This window comes from Oryzias latipes, chromosome 5 (genome assembly GCF_002234675.1).
Source record: "Oryzias latipes chromosome 5, ASM223467v1".
Taxonomy (NCBI): domain Eukaryota; kingdom Metazoa; phylum Chordata; class Actinopteri; order Beloniformes; family Adrianichthyidae; genus Oryzias; species Oryzias latipes.
This window is the reverse complement of record NC_019863.2, coordinates 14,574,590-14,592,606: the sequence shown is the minus strand read 5'-3', so window position 1 is coordinate 14,592,606 and position 18,017 is coordinate 14,574,590. Positions and strand designations below refer to the sequence as shown.

Genomic DNA, 18,017 nt, shown 5'->3' with positions numbered 1-18,017 from the left:
CAGTACATGGAAATGTTATTTAGATATTCTTTCTTTAAAACCTAGCACACACCCAGTCCTTACAAACAGTGTCGTTAGCATGAAATAAATAAAGATAAATTGTTATATCAAGATGATATGGTATCATCATCATATTTTTGCAAATCTACCCATAATCTATGATTGGGTGGCATCACCACCAGTAACTAAACTACCAGTGTTAAAACAGAGAATTCCAAAACAGCTTTATATGAGAAAAAAATGAATTTAATGTAGCCATACCAGAAGACTTTAACAGTATTTCACCACTCGTATATATTTTTTTTCTCGATGTTTTTATCATTAGTTGTGTTATAAAACATACCAAGTACGATCACTTTAGTATACTTTGCTGTGCTATCACATTCTCAGCGTATACCGCCACGCCACCAGGGGTCGACATTCTATGTTGTGTTGGTTTTAGGAGAAATTGAATATCGCGAACAAATGTCGTTCTTTCCGGCTCCGGTCCCCCCACAAGTGCAAAGGTAAAGTGAAACCCGGCGAAAAAAAAATCCTAAAATATCCTTATCATCTTTTGTCCTTTAAATTATTTTCGCCCATTTTCCTATTTTTATCACAATTAAGTTGACGTTTACAAGCAAATTTTTCTTCTATGCAGCTTCTAGTTGTGGATAAATAGTACAGAAAGTGTGGAAGTAACCACGGCTAAAGCTATCACGAACGGCTGCCATTTTTTCTTATTTTCGTATAACTATTGTTTGTTTTTTCTTGTTTAGCGCTGAGAAAGCTTTATCAACATATATTGTTAATTGAAATTGATGACACATTAAATAAGTAGTTAAAGCTAATTTATTAGACCTCATTTAAATTTTGCTGTCGCCATGCAAGCTAGCCGGGTTTTGTGCTAATAGGAGTTCTAAGAGACAATGTTAATAAAGGAACGTCACTGTTTCATACACTACCATAGATGCTGATGCCCAAGAAGAACCGCATTGCGATCTACGAGCTCCTCTTTAAAGAGGGAGTAATGGTGGCCAAGAAAGATGTCCACCTGGCCAAGCATCCAGAGCTTGCTGACAAGAATGTGCCCAACCTTCATGTGATGAAAGCAATGCAGGTTAGACTCCAAAAGATGTGGGAATATTTTGAAGTCTCTGAATAAAGATTAGTTTTATTGTAGTATGTCTGTGCTAACTTCCGCTAACATAGATTCAGATGTGTGATCACGTGAAATGTGTGCAAGAGCTACATTAACTTTCAAAATTATTTAAATCCAACCTGAAATATCAGTTTTTATAAGGATAAGAAACAAATGGAGTTGTATTAAATGGAAATGCCGTGCGATTTGTTTAACTTCCCTGTACAGCATATGACTTTATGTGCTAGTAATGCAACTTAAGAATTTCTGAAAAGGAATATTTGCCTCTTATTCCTTATTGATAGTCTGTGCACTATTTAAAAGACTGTTAACATATTCATTTTTTAAAGCAATGAGTCGTTGCTTTTTTCATCTCGTGTTTTTTTCTTGCAGTCCCTGAAGTCTTGTGGGTATGTCAAGGAGCAATTTGCATGGCGTCATTTTTACTGGTACCTGACCAATGAGGGGATCCAGTACTTGAGGGACTTCCTCCACCTCCCCCCTGAGATTGTTCCTGCCACTCTGCGCCGCCAGACCCGACCTGAGACCGCAAGGCCAAGGCCCAAGGGTAGGGCGCCGTTACACAACAGTCACACAAAACAAAGTTGGCACTATTCAGGATGTCTATGTAGCCGTCATATTAATGTTGGGATTTCTGTCATTGTAGAAGTTTCAGGTTTTAAATAACAGCATTACAATCCCTGCCTGTATGTGTACTGTAGTCATAGTATGTTTCACTGAAATAGAGCAACAGCACTTTAACATGAACTTTAAGAGTGTTTGTAATTAATGCAGTGCTGCTGCTGTGAACAGATGAATAATTTTACCTTTTTTGGAGTCACAGTATTCCACATATGTCAAGATTTTTTCTTATTTACCTTTTTCAGTTGTGTTTACATGTCATTTTTTGAGAGCTGAGGATCTATTATATTTAGATTTACAGTCTGCTTTTATCTTACCAACTTTAATTGGGAGTAATTTAAAAGAAATATTAAAAGTCAAAGTTTCATCCATTGTTTTTTGCCCAATTTACTTATAAATAATTGCTATAACTATGATAATTAAAAAGTATGATGGTTCAATCAGGGTTTTTTAGTCTTAAATACTCCAATTAATAGCAAACTTTACAGTTGACAGAAATGCCCATCACCATTCAAATATGACAGATATTTGTAAGTAAGACCACTGGGAACGCTTTTACAATTTTGATTCTACAGTTTTTAGGCAAAATCAAAAAACTGATGTCGTTTAGTAAGACGTAGTTTCTACAGAGCGACAGGAGTTCTTCAGAATTTTGCCTGAGTCATGGGCAGGATATTTAGCGCAGAAGTAACCCTCCACTGATATCCCATCATCCCTTTGTTTACACCCTCTCCTGCTATCTTACGGTCCCTCAAAACCCCAACCTAACATTAGCAGTGCAACAAAAATCACGAGCAGTATTGGAGCTAGCTAGCCGTACAGTTTTGAAGGAGATGCCAGCTTAGACGAGGAAAACAAATGTTAATGTATCTATTTATGTACAAGTGAATCCATTAGAGCAGGAAGACTTTGCTCCATCCATTTCAGTTGCTCCGTCACAACTAAGTTTTTTTTTTAAAACGGTGGGTTTTGATCTGCTGCTGATTTCATCCCCATTTGAATTAAGAAATACACAGAAATCCAGTTTTAAACCTAAAATTGTTGATATGTCGTCCGTCATGAGAAAAATGCTGCAAGATCATTGTGTGAAACACTATTTTCATTGGAGTCGGTCTTTAAAGAAACATCTAATTCTTAATTAAACCTTTAAATCCCATGTAATAACTAACTGAACCCTCTGGGATTAAAGTTGAATTAAATGTATGTGAAACTATGTAGAACATCATCTTGAACCTTTTTATAACAAAGTAAAATGACTTGTGGGTGTATTAGAGCTCGATCTGAAAGGTTTGTTGCTTTTCTTGCTGCAGGAATGGAAGGAGAGAGACCTGCTCGGCTTAACCGTGGAGAGGCTGACAGAGATGCCTACAGGCGATCTGCTGCTCCCCGTAAGTATACTTGTTAGTCATGGTTAGCATTAGGCCTAGATTGAAATACTGACTTTAGGATTTTTCAGATACATGGTTGTTCAAAAAATAAACCCATTCCATAATGTAATATTTTGGAAAAGTAATGTAAAACAACAGCCAAGACTCAAGTATTCACTCATAATCAACACATTACTTTCATAGAAGCTGTTAATGTTGTCACCACCTCCAGCAAAAGGAACATCAATGCATGCATAGCATAGACACTGGCATTGACCACATGGAACACTTAAACAGGAAGTCAAAACTGATTGTAAATAGAATACTTGTGACTTGGCTGGAGTAATAATACTGTTTGTCCCTATTAAGTTTTGGTAGTTGTACATCTGAAGTATTTACTTCAGAATCTTCTGAAGGCCAAGCCCGAATCATTCAAATACTGCCTTATATTTTGTCATGGTAGCCTGAAAAATGGAAATTGCAAACTGAATTTTCATATATATAGGCTTGTGTATTTGATGGAATAATTATGGTAGATGCATTGAAGTTGTGCCGTTGGTGTAAAAATAAATAAATTTTTTTAGCTGGTGCTGACAAGAAAGCAGAGGCTGGTGCTGGGTCTGCTACAGAATTCCACTTTGTAAGTACTTTGACTTTTTATTTTATTTAGCTGAAAGTGATGATCTTCACTACTCCTAGCCTTTTAAAACATAGCAAGAACTTAATTTATACGGTGCTGGTGTAAAAAATGTGTTCCTTCTGCAGCGCATTGATAAAATGTCTCTTTTTGCAGAGAGGTGGATTTGGACGCGGCAGAGGACAACAGCCTCAGTAAAAGTCATTTTCTGTACAATAAAGAAAATCTAAACGATTCATTGCTGTGCATTGTTGGGTTTTTGTTCTGTTCGTCGTAAAACTGCCTTCAGGTGAAAATACCAATTGTTAGAACTTAATTTGATAGACGACTTTTTGCCATTAGGCACAATAAAGGAATCCAAGAAGAGCACTAAAAGATCTGTAAGGATGACAAGTACCAGTAATAAGAAAAAAGGCTCCATCTGGACACATGGTGCAGTCAGATTAACTCAAGGATTGACCCCCCCTGCCCCTTGGTAGCAATGAGCACAAATAAAAATGCAGGACTAAAAGTGAAATACTGGTGTTTATTTATTGGCACATTTATATTACAATCTTCAGTCTTCTTGCACTGGTTTTATTACAGTCCCAAGAAAGGAAAATAATATTCTAGTTACAAAATCCACGGAGAATACAAGTTCTATTACTTCAAGGCTGAGGTCAACTTTGCAGCTGGATTATCTGGTCTTCATATTGATTTGCAGCCATACAGCTGATGAAAGAATTACAAACTTCATTTTCCGAGTGATGGTAATACTTTGGCCAGAAGGTGGAGTCGATGACAAACTAATCCTTCATCCTTTGGTTAGAAAGAGATTTTTTTTAATCAAATGAAATGAAGCCTTTAATGGAGACATTTGGATGACAAAGGGGATAGGTTTGAAACATGGTAACTCCACATAAAGTTGATAGTAGTCCTTTACTGACAAATGCTCCGGTATGCGCTCTAAAGACAAGGATGCAGTGTTGGCTATTTAAGTCATTAGCTTGTCAATAACAACTGATCTAAGAATTAAGCAGAAAAACAAGCGTAACTGCAAGTGGTCATTAATCATTCCATAGCTGGCTGTTAAGATACTGAAACCTCACATTCATTTTGACAGTACTGGTCACGCACATTAGTGGAGCCAAAGTGGGCTTAGATCAGTTACTCTGGGTTACGTTTCATTTTGTGAACAATGTATTAGTCAAAGAATCCTAATCAGCACATTATCTGGCGGTGGGACATCATAAAACTAAACTTTGGCCACCACGCCTTTTAGCGGTAACTCTCAGGCAGGAAGAAACTTTTGATCCCAACTGTACTGAGAAAATACGAAATCGAAAAAATTCCATATCAAAGTGTACTTAGAAAATGGTCAAAGCCGGTGGTGGTTATACGTGTCGCCTCTAGAGAAGAAGAAAAAAATAGCCTGTTTATTTTCAAAATAAACTTTGATTTGGAGGTGAAATATTAGTAACTAAAAGTGAACTTTTCCTGTTTAGGGTTTTCTGTGCATATTTATTCATGTGACCCACATGAATTGACACTCTGCTATAAAGATACTCAGCAGGGAGCATGTAGACATTTAGCTGCAGTTTGAGTGGAACTCCATCAAATCAAGCAACCAGATAACTGAAAGGAAAAATTTTAAAAGTATGTCTCCAGGGTAAATTATTATTTTTTTTTATAAAACTGATTTATTAAACATTTTGTTATAATAGATACAATGCAAGTGTGCTTTGACTTTTCAAGATTAGAAAATGTATTTTACCAGGAAAAAAAAATATTTCAAAACAATTTTATTCAGCAAAGTTTATTGTTTATATTAAACACCAAAGGTTTAGCCAAACAAATGTATTTTTTATTCATGTTTCCAGTTTTTCTAAACCTTTAACAAGGGGTTTTATTGAACACTATTTTTTGTATAGTATCATTTTTGGGGACTTTTTTTCCCTTAATTATCAAAAGTTTTACTAGTGACTAAATCTGATTCAGATTATGCAATTTATGTGTTGAAATTCAGGGTGGGCATAATATTCCTGCTCTCCATCTGTATCAAAATCAGATAACATTTGATCAAACATTTTGAAATGAATAGAAAACCACTGAACATTTTGTAAAGAGCTTATGGGTCAAAAACCTTAACAGGAAATGAAGCAAGAGGGCCTTCTAGGTGGCGGACATCTCAATTTTGTAGTAAAATAAAGTAAAAAGGGATTTGTGCTTTAATTTACAATTGAACCAAAAACAAGAGCAATACCCAACTTTACAGATGAATTTTTTATGATTTTTTTTATAAATAGCCCATTTGATCTCACCCATATCCACATTCTTTTTTTCTCCAGCTTTAGGTGTATTATGATCTACCTCACACCCACATTTTCAGCAGTTTCATAAACCATCCAAAAAGTTCAGTCCAATTCCAGCCTAGGATGTAAGGATCATGTAGCACTCACAGATGCAGAACAGGTGTTTTTTCATGTGTACTCTCACTTTTGATCTGTACAGAAATAAACAATCTACAATAAAAACCTCTTACATGCTATCTACAGCGCCTCATGTTTCACAGTATTGAGCCGACTGACCCACAACACGCCGAGGCCAATGGCTGCAGCTCAGCTGAAGAGACTTTTGCCAGACGTCAGAATACAAATTACAAAAAAAAAAAGGAAAAGTATTCAAAAGCATTTTACAGGTTAAAAACAAGCTCTCAAACTGTACAAGGCTTGCTCTGCATCTTGCCAAAAACGGCATTAAGGAGCCATTACTTTCATAGTCAAGCAGGTGTCATGACAGTTTTTGAGGGGATGCTGGGTTAAATCAGAAAGATGAAAATGTATTAATAAAAAGAAAAAATGTATATTAAAACGCGCCCTCTTAAAACAAAATGTGCTATGTTGAGAACACAATGTAAACAATTGCTTTCAACCAAAACTGAATGTGAAGAGGAAAATGTGGACATGGGGTTTAAATAACTTAAAGTGATATGTACGCCATTATCAACGTCAGAGATGCTTAAATCTACTTTTACCACCTCAGTATGTGGAGGAAGACTTTGTAGTCACAAGAAAGCATAAAAAAAGAGAAACAAAATGGATCAAAAGGAGGTAAAAAACAGAGGATAAAGGTGGTTCTTTTTTGACATTCCTGTACTCTGTACAATGTATTCAATACTCTTAGAAGTGAAACCTGTAGTGCTTGGCTGGCCTCTCAATGAAGAGAAACAGTAGACACTTAAAAGGCTACTGGAGTTGGAAAAAAATGCTGAAGGGTTCCATCATTCGGGTTAAAAAGACATCAACTACACCACAAAGAAGAATGAAGAAAAAGAAAAAAACAAGCCTGACGATTTCACCACAAGTCTGTTGTTCGGTCATTATCGGGTCACTCGAGTGCGTGAGACACAACATCACCGTGCTCATGCAAGACACTTTCCACAGTTCAGTTCGGATGCACACAGCAATTCCTATCCTTTTCAAAGGGAGGGCATGGGCACATTCATTCACAGAAAAACCTTTAAAAAAATGAATGAAGGAGACATTAAAAAGACCACAAAAGCCTTTGCTTGAGCACTAAGTTTACACTTTACATTACAACAGTAAAAAGTAGTTCTTGCATTCAATAAACACCACACTAAGGGCACATAAGGAGAAGGGGTTTGAGGGCACACTTCATGCAGTTGTCAGTAAAAATTTAAAGGAACAAAAATGAAGAGGGTTCCAAAATTACATTTAGATTTACAAAGTGTTTTCGACTATTTACCCAACACTTGTCATCAAGTCTGTGCCAAAGTCCTGGCACAAATAAGTTGGCAAGGCAAACCATGTTATTGAGACAGAAGAAATAGGAGCGAGATAGAAAAAAAGAGAAGAAAGAGACGTGACACACATAAGAGCGCAGGTGGTGGCAAAAGCTCCTTGGGTTTGAGCATGATGCTCTTTAGTTATCTGATACCCGAGACTGAGCTCTGATTGATGCTGTAGGTAGGTGAAAGGTCCCCACCTATCGTGGTCACCAATGGTGTTCCATTACTGGTCAGGCAACTCTCCTGGAGCGCCTTAAAGTAGGTGGCCTGCACAGGCTTGTGACACTGCAACACTTGTATGGCATCGTTTATTTTAAACCATTCCCTTTTTCTGCCTGTTGACAGAAGAGAGACATTGAGGAGTTAGGTCAACACAACCAAGAGGAGGAGGGGGGGGTGGGGGTGGGGGTGGGGGGGGACTACAACAAGAAAGCCCTGTGTTCAGTGGAAGTGGGGCCAACTATGATTAATACTAAGCAGATGTGGAGGAGAAAAAACTAGGGGTGCAACAATTGACTTAATCAAATTAACCTATACTATTATAACATTGTTTCCAAATGTAATGTATTATAATTAATATTGAAAAATACCATCTGGGTTTAAGCCTGGTAGGTTTATTATACTATGACGTAAAAAAACCAAGCGCATCACAGCAGAGAACACACACTCCACTTTGACCTGTGACACACAGTGGTAGAATGTTCCAATACTGTTCCATCTGTTTTATTTTGATGTGGAAAAACAACAATGGGCTGAACTTTAGGAAACTAAAATGTGAACAGATTTTTCATTAATTCCTGTTTACTTTTTTGTTTTGTACACATATTTAATTTACACTTGATTATCTTGCGAGACATTCAAGGGCTCTAGAAAACTTCAGCTGCACTGTTAAGTATTTATCTCTAAGACACAGTGGTTGAATTTTTGGCTAAAGATGTCCTGGATCGATCTTAAGTCAGTAAATCGAATCGTTCAAAATGAACCCATATCCACTATGAATCGTATCGTGAACCACAAATTATGAAATGAATAAATTGTTAAAAGGAATCGTTGCACCCCCCCCCCAAAAATTAAAATCTCTTCACAACACTTTCACCTAGATATGGGAGAAACTAAAATAATGAAATTTAGCATGTGACTGAAAGAAACTATGTTTGCATAACTGAAATTTTGGCAGAAAATAACTAAAGTTCTTACCGATGTTAACCGAGTCCTCCCAGTCTTCCAGCACTTCCGTTACAATAAGAACATAAACGTAGGTTCTGTGCTTTCTTTCCCGGTTCTGTTAAAAGGAAGAAATGACCAGAGAGTGAGTTAAAATTTTGAAGACCTCTACAAAAACAACGCAATAAGCAGACAGCGGCTTACTTCAAATATTCCAACTAAGCGACCTAAAGTCCCCTTCACACCGGCCTGTAAAACAAAAACAAGAACAAAGAAAGCCATAGTCACAACAGACAATTTTTTTAACAACTTTTATGATTTTCTCTCAGCTGTGCAAATTGTGGCCCTGCCACATGTGACCTTAACCAGGGTGTATCCCACTTTCGCCCAACTGCAGCTAGGATAGGCTCCAGTATCCCCGTGACCCCAAAAGGGATTCGGAAAATGGATGGAGGGACGTGCAAAATCTACAAAAATATTAATAAATATAAAAGTCTAACTATAGGCATTGAATGCCATCCATGTCATCTGTTGCAGTGCATTTCATTTATTGAAAAGTCATTGTGTTCTTTGAATTCTAGGTTGATTTTAATTTGCCAAACCTAATGAGTAGAAAAAAAAAAGACTAAGGGTTGGTTTAAGGACAGAAGATCGGCTTAACTTCAAGACCGAGTTGTAATTTGATTTTCCGATGGCTTAGAGTCAGATGCTGAACTCAGAAATCATTCAAGAAGGTCAACAAAAAAAAAAACTTCAGAAAAGATAAACATAGGTTAGAGACAGTAAGGTTAGAGTGGAAAGGAGGACGTTTTTTTTCCACATAGAAAAAAATTGTTTAAAAATGCTTTAATTTTTGTGTCACAGCTGTGCACACCATAAGACCGCAAAATAAGGTCAGTACAAATCAGTTAGGACACTTTTTGAAACATAAACAATAATCTAACAACCCCTGGGTAACATAAAAGAAAAGTCAAAAGATACTGTCATAACTAAAACCAACTATCAAAGTTAAAAACATGTATGCTCAGTAACTTTAAATATATTTTAGAGTGTTGTGAATTAACACCCAATAATGAATAAAGATTGTTTTAAAAAAATAAAATAAAATCTGCACCTGGATTCAAGGCTGCAATGTGCCCTTCAGACAAAACTTCACATGAATACAAATATATCCAGAAAACTAAAAATTGACCGCATTTCAATTAGTTTTAGACAAATTTTGTGGTTGTTTTAAAAAATAATAACTACTTAATTAGGTAAAGTCCAGCTGTTGCTGTCACACAGACAACAGGTAACAGACTCCCATAAGTGCCACACAGGCTCATGTTGAAAGGTCAGGAAAAGAAACAGAATTGCCCCTTCACTGTCAGTTATAATTACTCTTCAGGGCTATGCAAATGCCACAAGGTTACCAACAATAAATAACAAAGCTTCTTATTATTAAGTGCCTTTAAAAAAAATTCTGATACCAAAAAGTATCCCAGATGTCAGCTCCCAGATGAATAGTTCACATGTTTTTAAAAAAAGAGCAAAGCCACTTGCTGGCATCTTTGAAGCTGCTCCTCCAGGCTTCAATTTCACTCTATAAATAAATGTTGACTCCCTCTACTACGCCTTGGACTCAGTGTTGCACTCTTTAGGCGGCAAACTGAATAATAAATAAAAACTAAAAATCCAATAGACTTGAATCACAAATCAACTTGTGTTTTTATTGAGTGTTTGTTTTTCCACCAGCTCACTCAAATTGTGCAACTGTAGACTAGTAAAAATAATCCAAGAGGATGACGACAGAGCTAAAGTAACATGAAATGTTATGCAACGCTGTGTCGTGCCTTCACACATCAGGGTTAGGGTGTATCACTAACACTAGGATAAGCTCATGCAAGGATCCGATAAACTGACAAAAGAATCTTGTGCAATCTCTGGCCTCCTCCTGAGTGCTGTCCCCCCCTCCCTGGCAAGACCCCAATCCAATAAGAACCAGAAATCGCTCACTGCTCATATGGTAATCTGACCAGGCTCACCAGGATTAGAATACATGCTGGTGTGCTACCATCAGGAGGCTTAGAAGGCCAGAGTCTATGATGTATAGAGCATTGGTTAAAGTAGATGCATGCATCTATTTTTTGTACTACGACCCAATATTGTGACGCAACATTGAGATAGCAACAAAACACAGACATTGGTCATCAAAAACCAAAAAAGTAATATATAGCAGAAGTCAAGTTGAGCAATCACATGCTCAAAAGATGTTATACAACAAGGAGTTTTCATATTGACATTCAGGGTAGGATTCAGTTTATTTAGTATATTTCCATCTACTCGCTCCAAGTAACAAGGGATGTTATAGTATACACTGGAGAACCACCTGATTCCAGAAGGGATCTAGATAGTATTCAGTTTACTTTGATTTTCATAGGATTTCAGAACTGTCCAAGTACCCGTAGTTTTATACAAATTGCTGCAATTACACAACAGCAAAAAACCTGGGTTGTGATCAAGAAGACACAGCTGCAAAGGGACTTTTACCACAGATAATCCTGCAACAAGAATTTATCTGATGCGACAATAACTAGAATCAGATATGGAAGTCCATAGTTCTTTTACATTCTTGTGTGTTTGAGCAGCGTTATCCAGCTGATGGACGGCCAATGTTCAATCTGCATGACTTCTCTGAACAATAAAGTCCGATGTGGTTTTAGTACTCGGCTCCTATACTGGCATAACTCACAGCTCAAACTCTGCACATTTTTCTTCTACCCCCAAATGAATCCAGCGCCATGGTTACTAACCATAAAAAGACTTGTGTTGTTATTAAAATGAAATACATGATGTTAGTCTTGACAATATGAATAGTTACACGTTTAGTTTCTCAAGCTATGTCATGAGTAACAAAAGATACATTTTCCTTGTATTTAAATGTTTTTTTGACAGTTTTTTTTTAACCCCTTGTTTTTTCTGTAATTCCTTCAGGCAAAGATTGCGTACTCGGTCACCATCAAGGAGGCACACTTCACTTTTTCCTTGAGGTTGCTTTGAAATGAAAATTAAGTGGAGACACTTCTAGGTGACTTGATACAAAATAAATTCAATTCCTAATCATTTTAATGGAAAACAGCTCAACCACAGAAATTAAGATACTTCAACCCTGACCAATTTGTACCCACCTCTTTAGGTAAAATTAATATTGATAATATAATTTCTGTATAAGTTGTTTTAATGTTTATATTTCATGTTTAAGATTATAAAGCAGCTAAAGGGGGATGTGACCATAGGACTGGCACCTGACCAACCAATCGTGATCTCTATAACAACCTCAGAGGGCAAGTAAGTGTTTCTCCAACAAATTAGCTCATTCTTGGAAAGGAATGGGTTACATTATGTCATTGTCTGGTGACCACAGAGCTAAACAACTTGCTTCAGATAACCCTAATAAGTTGATGGTTCATGTGACCACATACTGTGATGTCTAACTATAAGTGTCTAACTTTAAGTTCCCACTGTCAGGCAAGTCCTTCCCAACTTTATCAATTCATACATTTTCAGCTAAAAGAGCCAGGATGTTGGTACAACCATCTAAACTCTTAAACCAACCGTATGTCTCAGTACATGGTTTCCTTTCAATTGACAATATTTTGAAACATGACATAACTTTCACAGCTGCAAGGCTGCGTCTGTCTATATCACTGAAATAAATACGAATGCACTGACAAAGTGTTTTGTAAGAGTGAGGCAGCCTGAGTGTTATATACAGCTATGATTTAATGGAAATGTAACACCATCCTTATCTAAGCCTATTCTCAAGCTACTTTTCCATGTTGCTAAAAAAAATATTTGAGTCTTAAAAGAGAAGCACAGCCTGGTGGATGGCAGCTTCTGTTAACATGTATCATTTAGAAAGCCACAAACCAAAATCTCTTCATATTTAGATCTTAGCATTATATGTTGACAAACTTTTACAGAACCAACCTCTTCACAAACTTCTCGAGCTGCAGCAACGTTGGGCTCCTCCTCGGGCTCCATTCCTCCTCCAGGAACTATCCACTTGTCAGGATGTCGACTACTACTCACTAGCAGCACCTGAAAGGCATCCCACAGGACTGTTAGGAACAAATTATTTGAAAAATCAATCCACTCACTAATTGTGTCAGTTATCGCACAACAAAGAAATGGCAAAGCACTGCTGATACCCCTCTGGGCTCATTTTATTGGGTTCATTTAGTTCAGAGCTAAGGGGGGCTCTAGGAGTTTTTCCTTGTAAGCTGAAGATAAAATTCAGATTAGTTTTCTTTATTTATTTTCCAGAAGTCAGCAGCTGTGGCAAAGTGCAAACCAGATAAGCATAGGTAAAAAAAAAATATATATATATATATATATATATATATATATATATATATATATATATATATATATATATATATATATATATATATATATATATATATATATATTCATGCTCCGATGACAGACTGACGTATCTAACAGTATTTCCTCTTTACAATCTAATCTTTGCTTTGGCAAAGGTTACTGTAATGGAATTAAGAAAACTGAATTTGACAAAAGATTAAACATGGCAGAAACGCTTACTTCAAAATAACGTCTGGACAAAACTATTAAAGCGGTATAAATCAAAATAAAAGAAACTCAATTATTCCAGTTATAGCCGAAAGTGTAGTTAGATCGTCGTAACTATAACTTACAAACACTAACACGTTCATAAAGTAAGCCTTACAATCGCGACAGCAGGGGCGCCTACTTGCGATCATGCCAATTTTCTGAATGGTGATTTTTCTTTTTCTTTTTTTACGTTTACAATTTAATTGTAATACGCCATGCCTTGTTAACTGTAAATAGATCATCAAACGGAGCTGAAACTGAGCTGGGGTCACTACCCGACAGCGGGATGTCAAACTGCACCACTGCATATGGTTTGTTAGCAAGCTAACGGTCCCGCTAGAAAATGTAGCACTAGCACGCAGCTAACGATAGCACTAGCTTGCTAACAGGGTTGTGCTGTAAACCACTAAGCTGAAAACCAAAGTCTTTCAGTCTGTATACAAGCTAAAGAGCCTTACATAACATGGTGGTACAAGCAAACAAACTTGAATTTAAAGCACAACCATAGAAGACATGACGGGGACCAGGTAGTCAAGTCAGTTTTCGTTCCCAGCAGCCTTCCAAACGCGGCTGTTTTCATAAATATGCAGATTTACCGACGCATAAATCCCGAAAACCCCCATGTCGGCTAATGCTAGCTTGGGCCTTCAAGTAGCAACATCACCGAACTCACCTCCTCCTCAGCCTCGCTCCTGAAGCACAGACAGGCGGCCCGCTTTTTGTAGCCATCCCCGTCGTACGTCCGGGTTTGGTTGGACTTAAGCTTCATCATTTTGCGGTCACCAAAGTTCAAAAGTACAGCTAAGTTTACCTCTTTCAAGGATGATGGTTGCAGACGCAAAGTAGTCCTCGGGGGAAACTCGGCGTTTTACTTAAAAGAAATAACTTCTTCTTCGCTTCATCTTCACAAACCTAGGCACATCTACGGCACGGTCGCCATTACAAGGAGTCGTTACGCCAATGACGTATTTTTAAGGGACAACCTCACAATGAGCGGAAGAATATTCCCTATCCGAAGTTGAAGAATGGGAGCGGCGACGAAAGAGGGCGAAACGAAACACCACCACGCTCTGACTGGAGTGAGCCGGTAAACTGGCGGTTCTGGCTCAACTCCTTGGGAAAGTCAATTTGATTGAGTCCGGTATAAATTGTTTCCCTTCACTTTTATAGAAGTAAGTGGCTTTTCATCTTTTCAGAGGAAAATGCTGCACAAAACATGACATACGATTTAACATAAAGGAGCGGTTTCAGCACTGTAGGTAATGGACAGCGCCAGAGTAATTTTAATAATAATAATAATAATAATAATAATAATATAATTACTTTGCATTCAGTAATAGCGTCATGTTGATATTGGAATGTTATTTTGTGTTTAATGCTATGTGTATATTAATTTATATATGAATATATTGAGTTGACTGTCTTCTACCTCTTCACTGAAAATGTTCTTTTCTTTAACAACATGGGAGTTGTCAGTCCTTTGCTCTTCAAATTGAAAAAAAAAAAAAAAAAACTACGCTGGACTTTTCATCATAGTCTCATACACTTTGGTCTTTTGACTGTTTTGGTCCAGAGTACAATATTAATGACAGATACTTTATTATCTGACAGTTTTGTTGTGTACTCAACATTTTTTGTGGTTTGCTAAAACATTATTCAAAGAAACCCTCTGACTCAATACTTTTGAAATTAAACAAAAACAATTAATGATACTGTTGATCGTTATTATTTTTCAAATCCTTTCCTAATAAATTCTAAATAGATTTGTTGGATGTAAATATATAAATTATGAATAGCTGCCAAAATTACAAAAAGCAAACATAAAAACGAAACCTAATATTCTACTTTAATTTAAGTTCCAAACTGTTTTTGTCATCTTTAAAAAAAATAAAAAAAATTAAATGTTAAATTGTATTTAACAACTTGTAGTTTTTCATTGACTGTGCAATAATTACTAGTTCTAAACTCCTCTTAAAATACTAAAATTAAAAGTTGCCATGTTTATTGCACAGTAAACTATGTTTACTAACCTCTGAATTTATACTGATCAAACATGTAATGACTTAAAACACCATGTGCATAAAACTAAAGCAGAATTGCACTAGATGCCCCAGGCTAAAACAAATAAGGACGCAGCAATAACATACAAATGTAATTAAAGAAACATAAGCGGCCAAATGATTGAGTGCAGGAAAAAATACATTCCTACCCTGCAACAGACTGGCGACCTGTCCAGGTTGTCCCCTGCCTTTGCTCACAAGTGGAAGGGATAGGCTCCGGTAGCCCCGTGACCCCGAATGGGAATAAACGGAAGAAGATGAATGAATGAATGAAAAACATACATTCCCCTTGAGTAGGCACATTCAGCAATGTCCTTGTGCTTCTGCTTTACACAACAAAAACACAAATTCTTACTATTTACACACCATAATTGGTTGTACAGCCTTGACTCATTGTAGAACATGTGAATTCAATTAAAACTCAAAATTCAAAAGTTGGTCAAATGTGGCAGAATTATTGATTAAATGTACTTCTACATAAAATATTGTGAGGGAAAGGTACGGTCATTAGCTCATTTTGATGATAAAACTAGATCGAAGTATTCACACAGTCAATATGTTTTTAACAGTCAGTAAAAAATATTTTAAAGGCTGGAATTTATACCAAGGGTTTATTTTTTATTTTTTATTTATTTTGCTCAGATGCAGACTTAATCCAATACAACTAAAGTCTAACCTTGTAAAACAGGGTGTTTCAAAATCCCATGTGTTTCAGGAAAAAAAAAAAAACATCTCGAAACTTGCCAAGAGAGGTTGAGAAATGTTTTCAGGCAAGAAAATGAAACCCCTTTTCTTTTTTCAGTCTTTGCAGCCTCCTTTCTTTCAGACAAGTGAGACTGGACCTTATACAATTAAACATCTCTGTGCAGGGTCAGTCAAGAGGCTGCACGTTTTACTATCTGCTGTTGCTATGGCAACCCTTTTCTTCTGCAAGCCTTTTGTGAGCCATTTGCTCAAAGGCATTTAGATTACTTTCCCTGCCCTGCCCAAAAGAGGGCGCTCACCTCTTGCAGTGGTTTATTAGCCAATGTTTTATAGGTTAAGAGGAAATGAGACTTAGCTGATGATTTTGAAAAGATTAGTAAATTAAAAGATTAGTAAAGTTTCATTAAATTTGATCACTTTGCCCTCCTCCTGACATTCATAGTTCTTCTTTAATTTTAGACTATGTGCTTATTTTCTTGGTTGTGTTTCACTGATCTTTCTGTTTTGGTAAGCCGAAAAATGTAACCTTTTAGACAAAATGTCGACATCATTCCACTTACAATCCAGAGACTTTTTCCAAACATCAAAATGGGAGTTGCCTAAAGGTGAATCCAGTCAGCTTCAAAAGTGGTAGAACATTGCTTTTTGACAATTTAACATCAGAGAAAAAGAAGAGCCATATAAATAATTGAACCCAGAACACAGAAGGTTTTACTAAAAACTCTTTCCAATTCAAAACTACAAACACCATGCAACAAGACAATGCTGCTGTATTTAAAAAAAAAAATTTGGTCAGTCTTTTCTAAAATTACTTTATTCAAACCAATTTCTTTCATTCAAAGTTAAACTCATTTTTCTGGCACTTCTCAGGTTCCAAGTTGTAAGTGTACCATCCAAGCAGCCCCTTTGACCTTTTTCCCACAGGCATCTCGTTGAGAGTTGCTGTCCTGGTTGTTGGAGAGATGTCGTGTCTTCATTTAGTCCAACATCAGCCCCTAGGACTCTTCTTTGTTGGAACGTTATCAACCGTCTCAGCTAGGAAGTGTCTGAAAGGCTTCCCTAGAACCTTTTTAAAGAATGTTTGTGTTTTTTTTCCAGTATGCACTTTAACAAAGTGTATAAAGAGGGGTTAATATTAGTATTACTTTAACCCTGATTGAACTCTGCTAATACCCAACCCTTTTTCTTGGACAACCAACAAGTCTGTCCCGGGTTTGTCCTTCAGACAGCTGTCATGTCTACTGTTTCAGGGGTAGCGCGTCACAGTCCACGCCAGCATTGCTGCAGGACTGAGGCAGATGTCAGGCTGTCTGAGCTGAAGTGATTCAGCAGGCCCACACCAGCATCCGCAAAGGTTGACCGCATTCGCCTTTTGCACTGACTTTATGTCAAATCCAGATCTGAGCTCCTGACCCTCAGCCACAGGAGTGTCTGTCTTCCCCATCATTGTTACCTGGGAGCTCTGCTTCCTGCCCTCTGCCTGTCTTGCATTCAAAGCTAAACTCAGTAATTGGCTCATTCTCCTTGGAGATCCCATCTCTGTCACCTGCTGCCAGTTTAACTGTGCTTGTTTGGGGTAACTCCCCCAACCCCCCATAGAATCCCATAGTTTCATATGCCTGCCTGCTCCATGTACAGGAACTTGGAAAATGGATGTCAGTTCTGCTGTTGATTGAGCTCTAGTTATTAAGTCAGAGCACTATGGGAGTTACAATATCTGCCACACTTGTGAAATTGTGTTTAGTAAAATTGAGTCATTTTCTTTCCCTGCTTTTTTATGCATGCCCCTCTCACTTAACCTCCATTCCCACATGCAGGATCTCCTAATATTTTCTATCCTCAGCTCACCTGTTTCCAGTTTGCTAATCAGTCCTCGTAGATCTAGTCTCCTATTCTCCCACTGCTTATTTCCTAGACA

General features: G+C 37.2%; 2 protein-coding genes across 2 annotated transcripts; one reads left to right on the top strand and one right to left on the bottom strand.

Moving 5' to 3' along the window:
• Positions 1–401: 401 nt before the first annotated feature.
• Positions 402–4,004, top strand: rps10 (ribosomal protein S10). Its single transcript, XM_004068828.3, has 6 exons — positions 402–506; positions 950–1,099; positions 1,514–1,688; positions 3,073–3,150; positions 3,714–3,769; positions 3,923–4,004. The coding sequence occupies exons 2-6, from the start codon at positions 950–952 to the stop codon at positions 3,962–3,964; spliced, it is 501 nt and encodes a 166-aa protein (XP_004068876.1). The 5' UTR covers positions 402–506; the 3' UTR covers positions 3,965–4,004.
• A 268-nt stretch (positions 4,005–4,272) lies between these two features.
• On the bottom strand, positions 4,273–14,423 carry nudt3 (nudix hydrolase 3). The gene is made up of 5 exons (XM_023954969.1): positions 14,008–14,423; positions 12,687–12,797; positions 8,922–8,966; positions 8,751–8,835; positions 4,273–7,888 (listed from the first exon to the last, which is right to left on the bottom strand). Exons 1-5 carry the CDS (start codon positions 14,104–14,106, stop codon positions 7,692–7,694), a joined length of 537 nt encoding a protein of 178 aa, XP_023810737.1. The 5' UTR covers positions 14,107–14,423; the 3' UTR covers positions 4,273–7,691.
• Between the last annotated feature and the right edge of the window lie 3,594 nt (positions 14,424–18,017).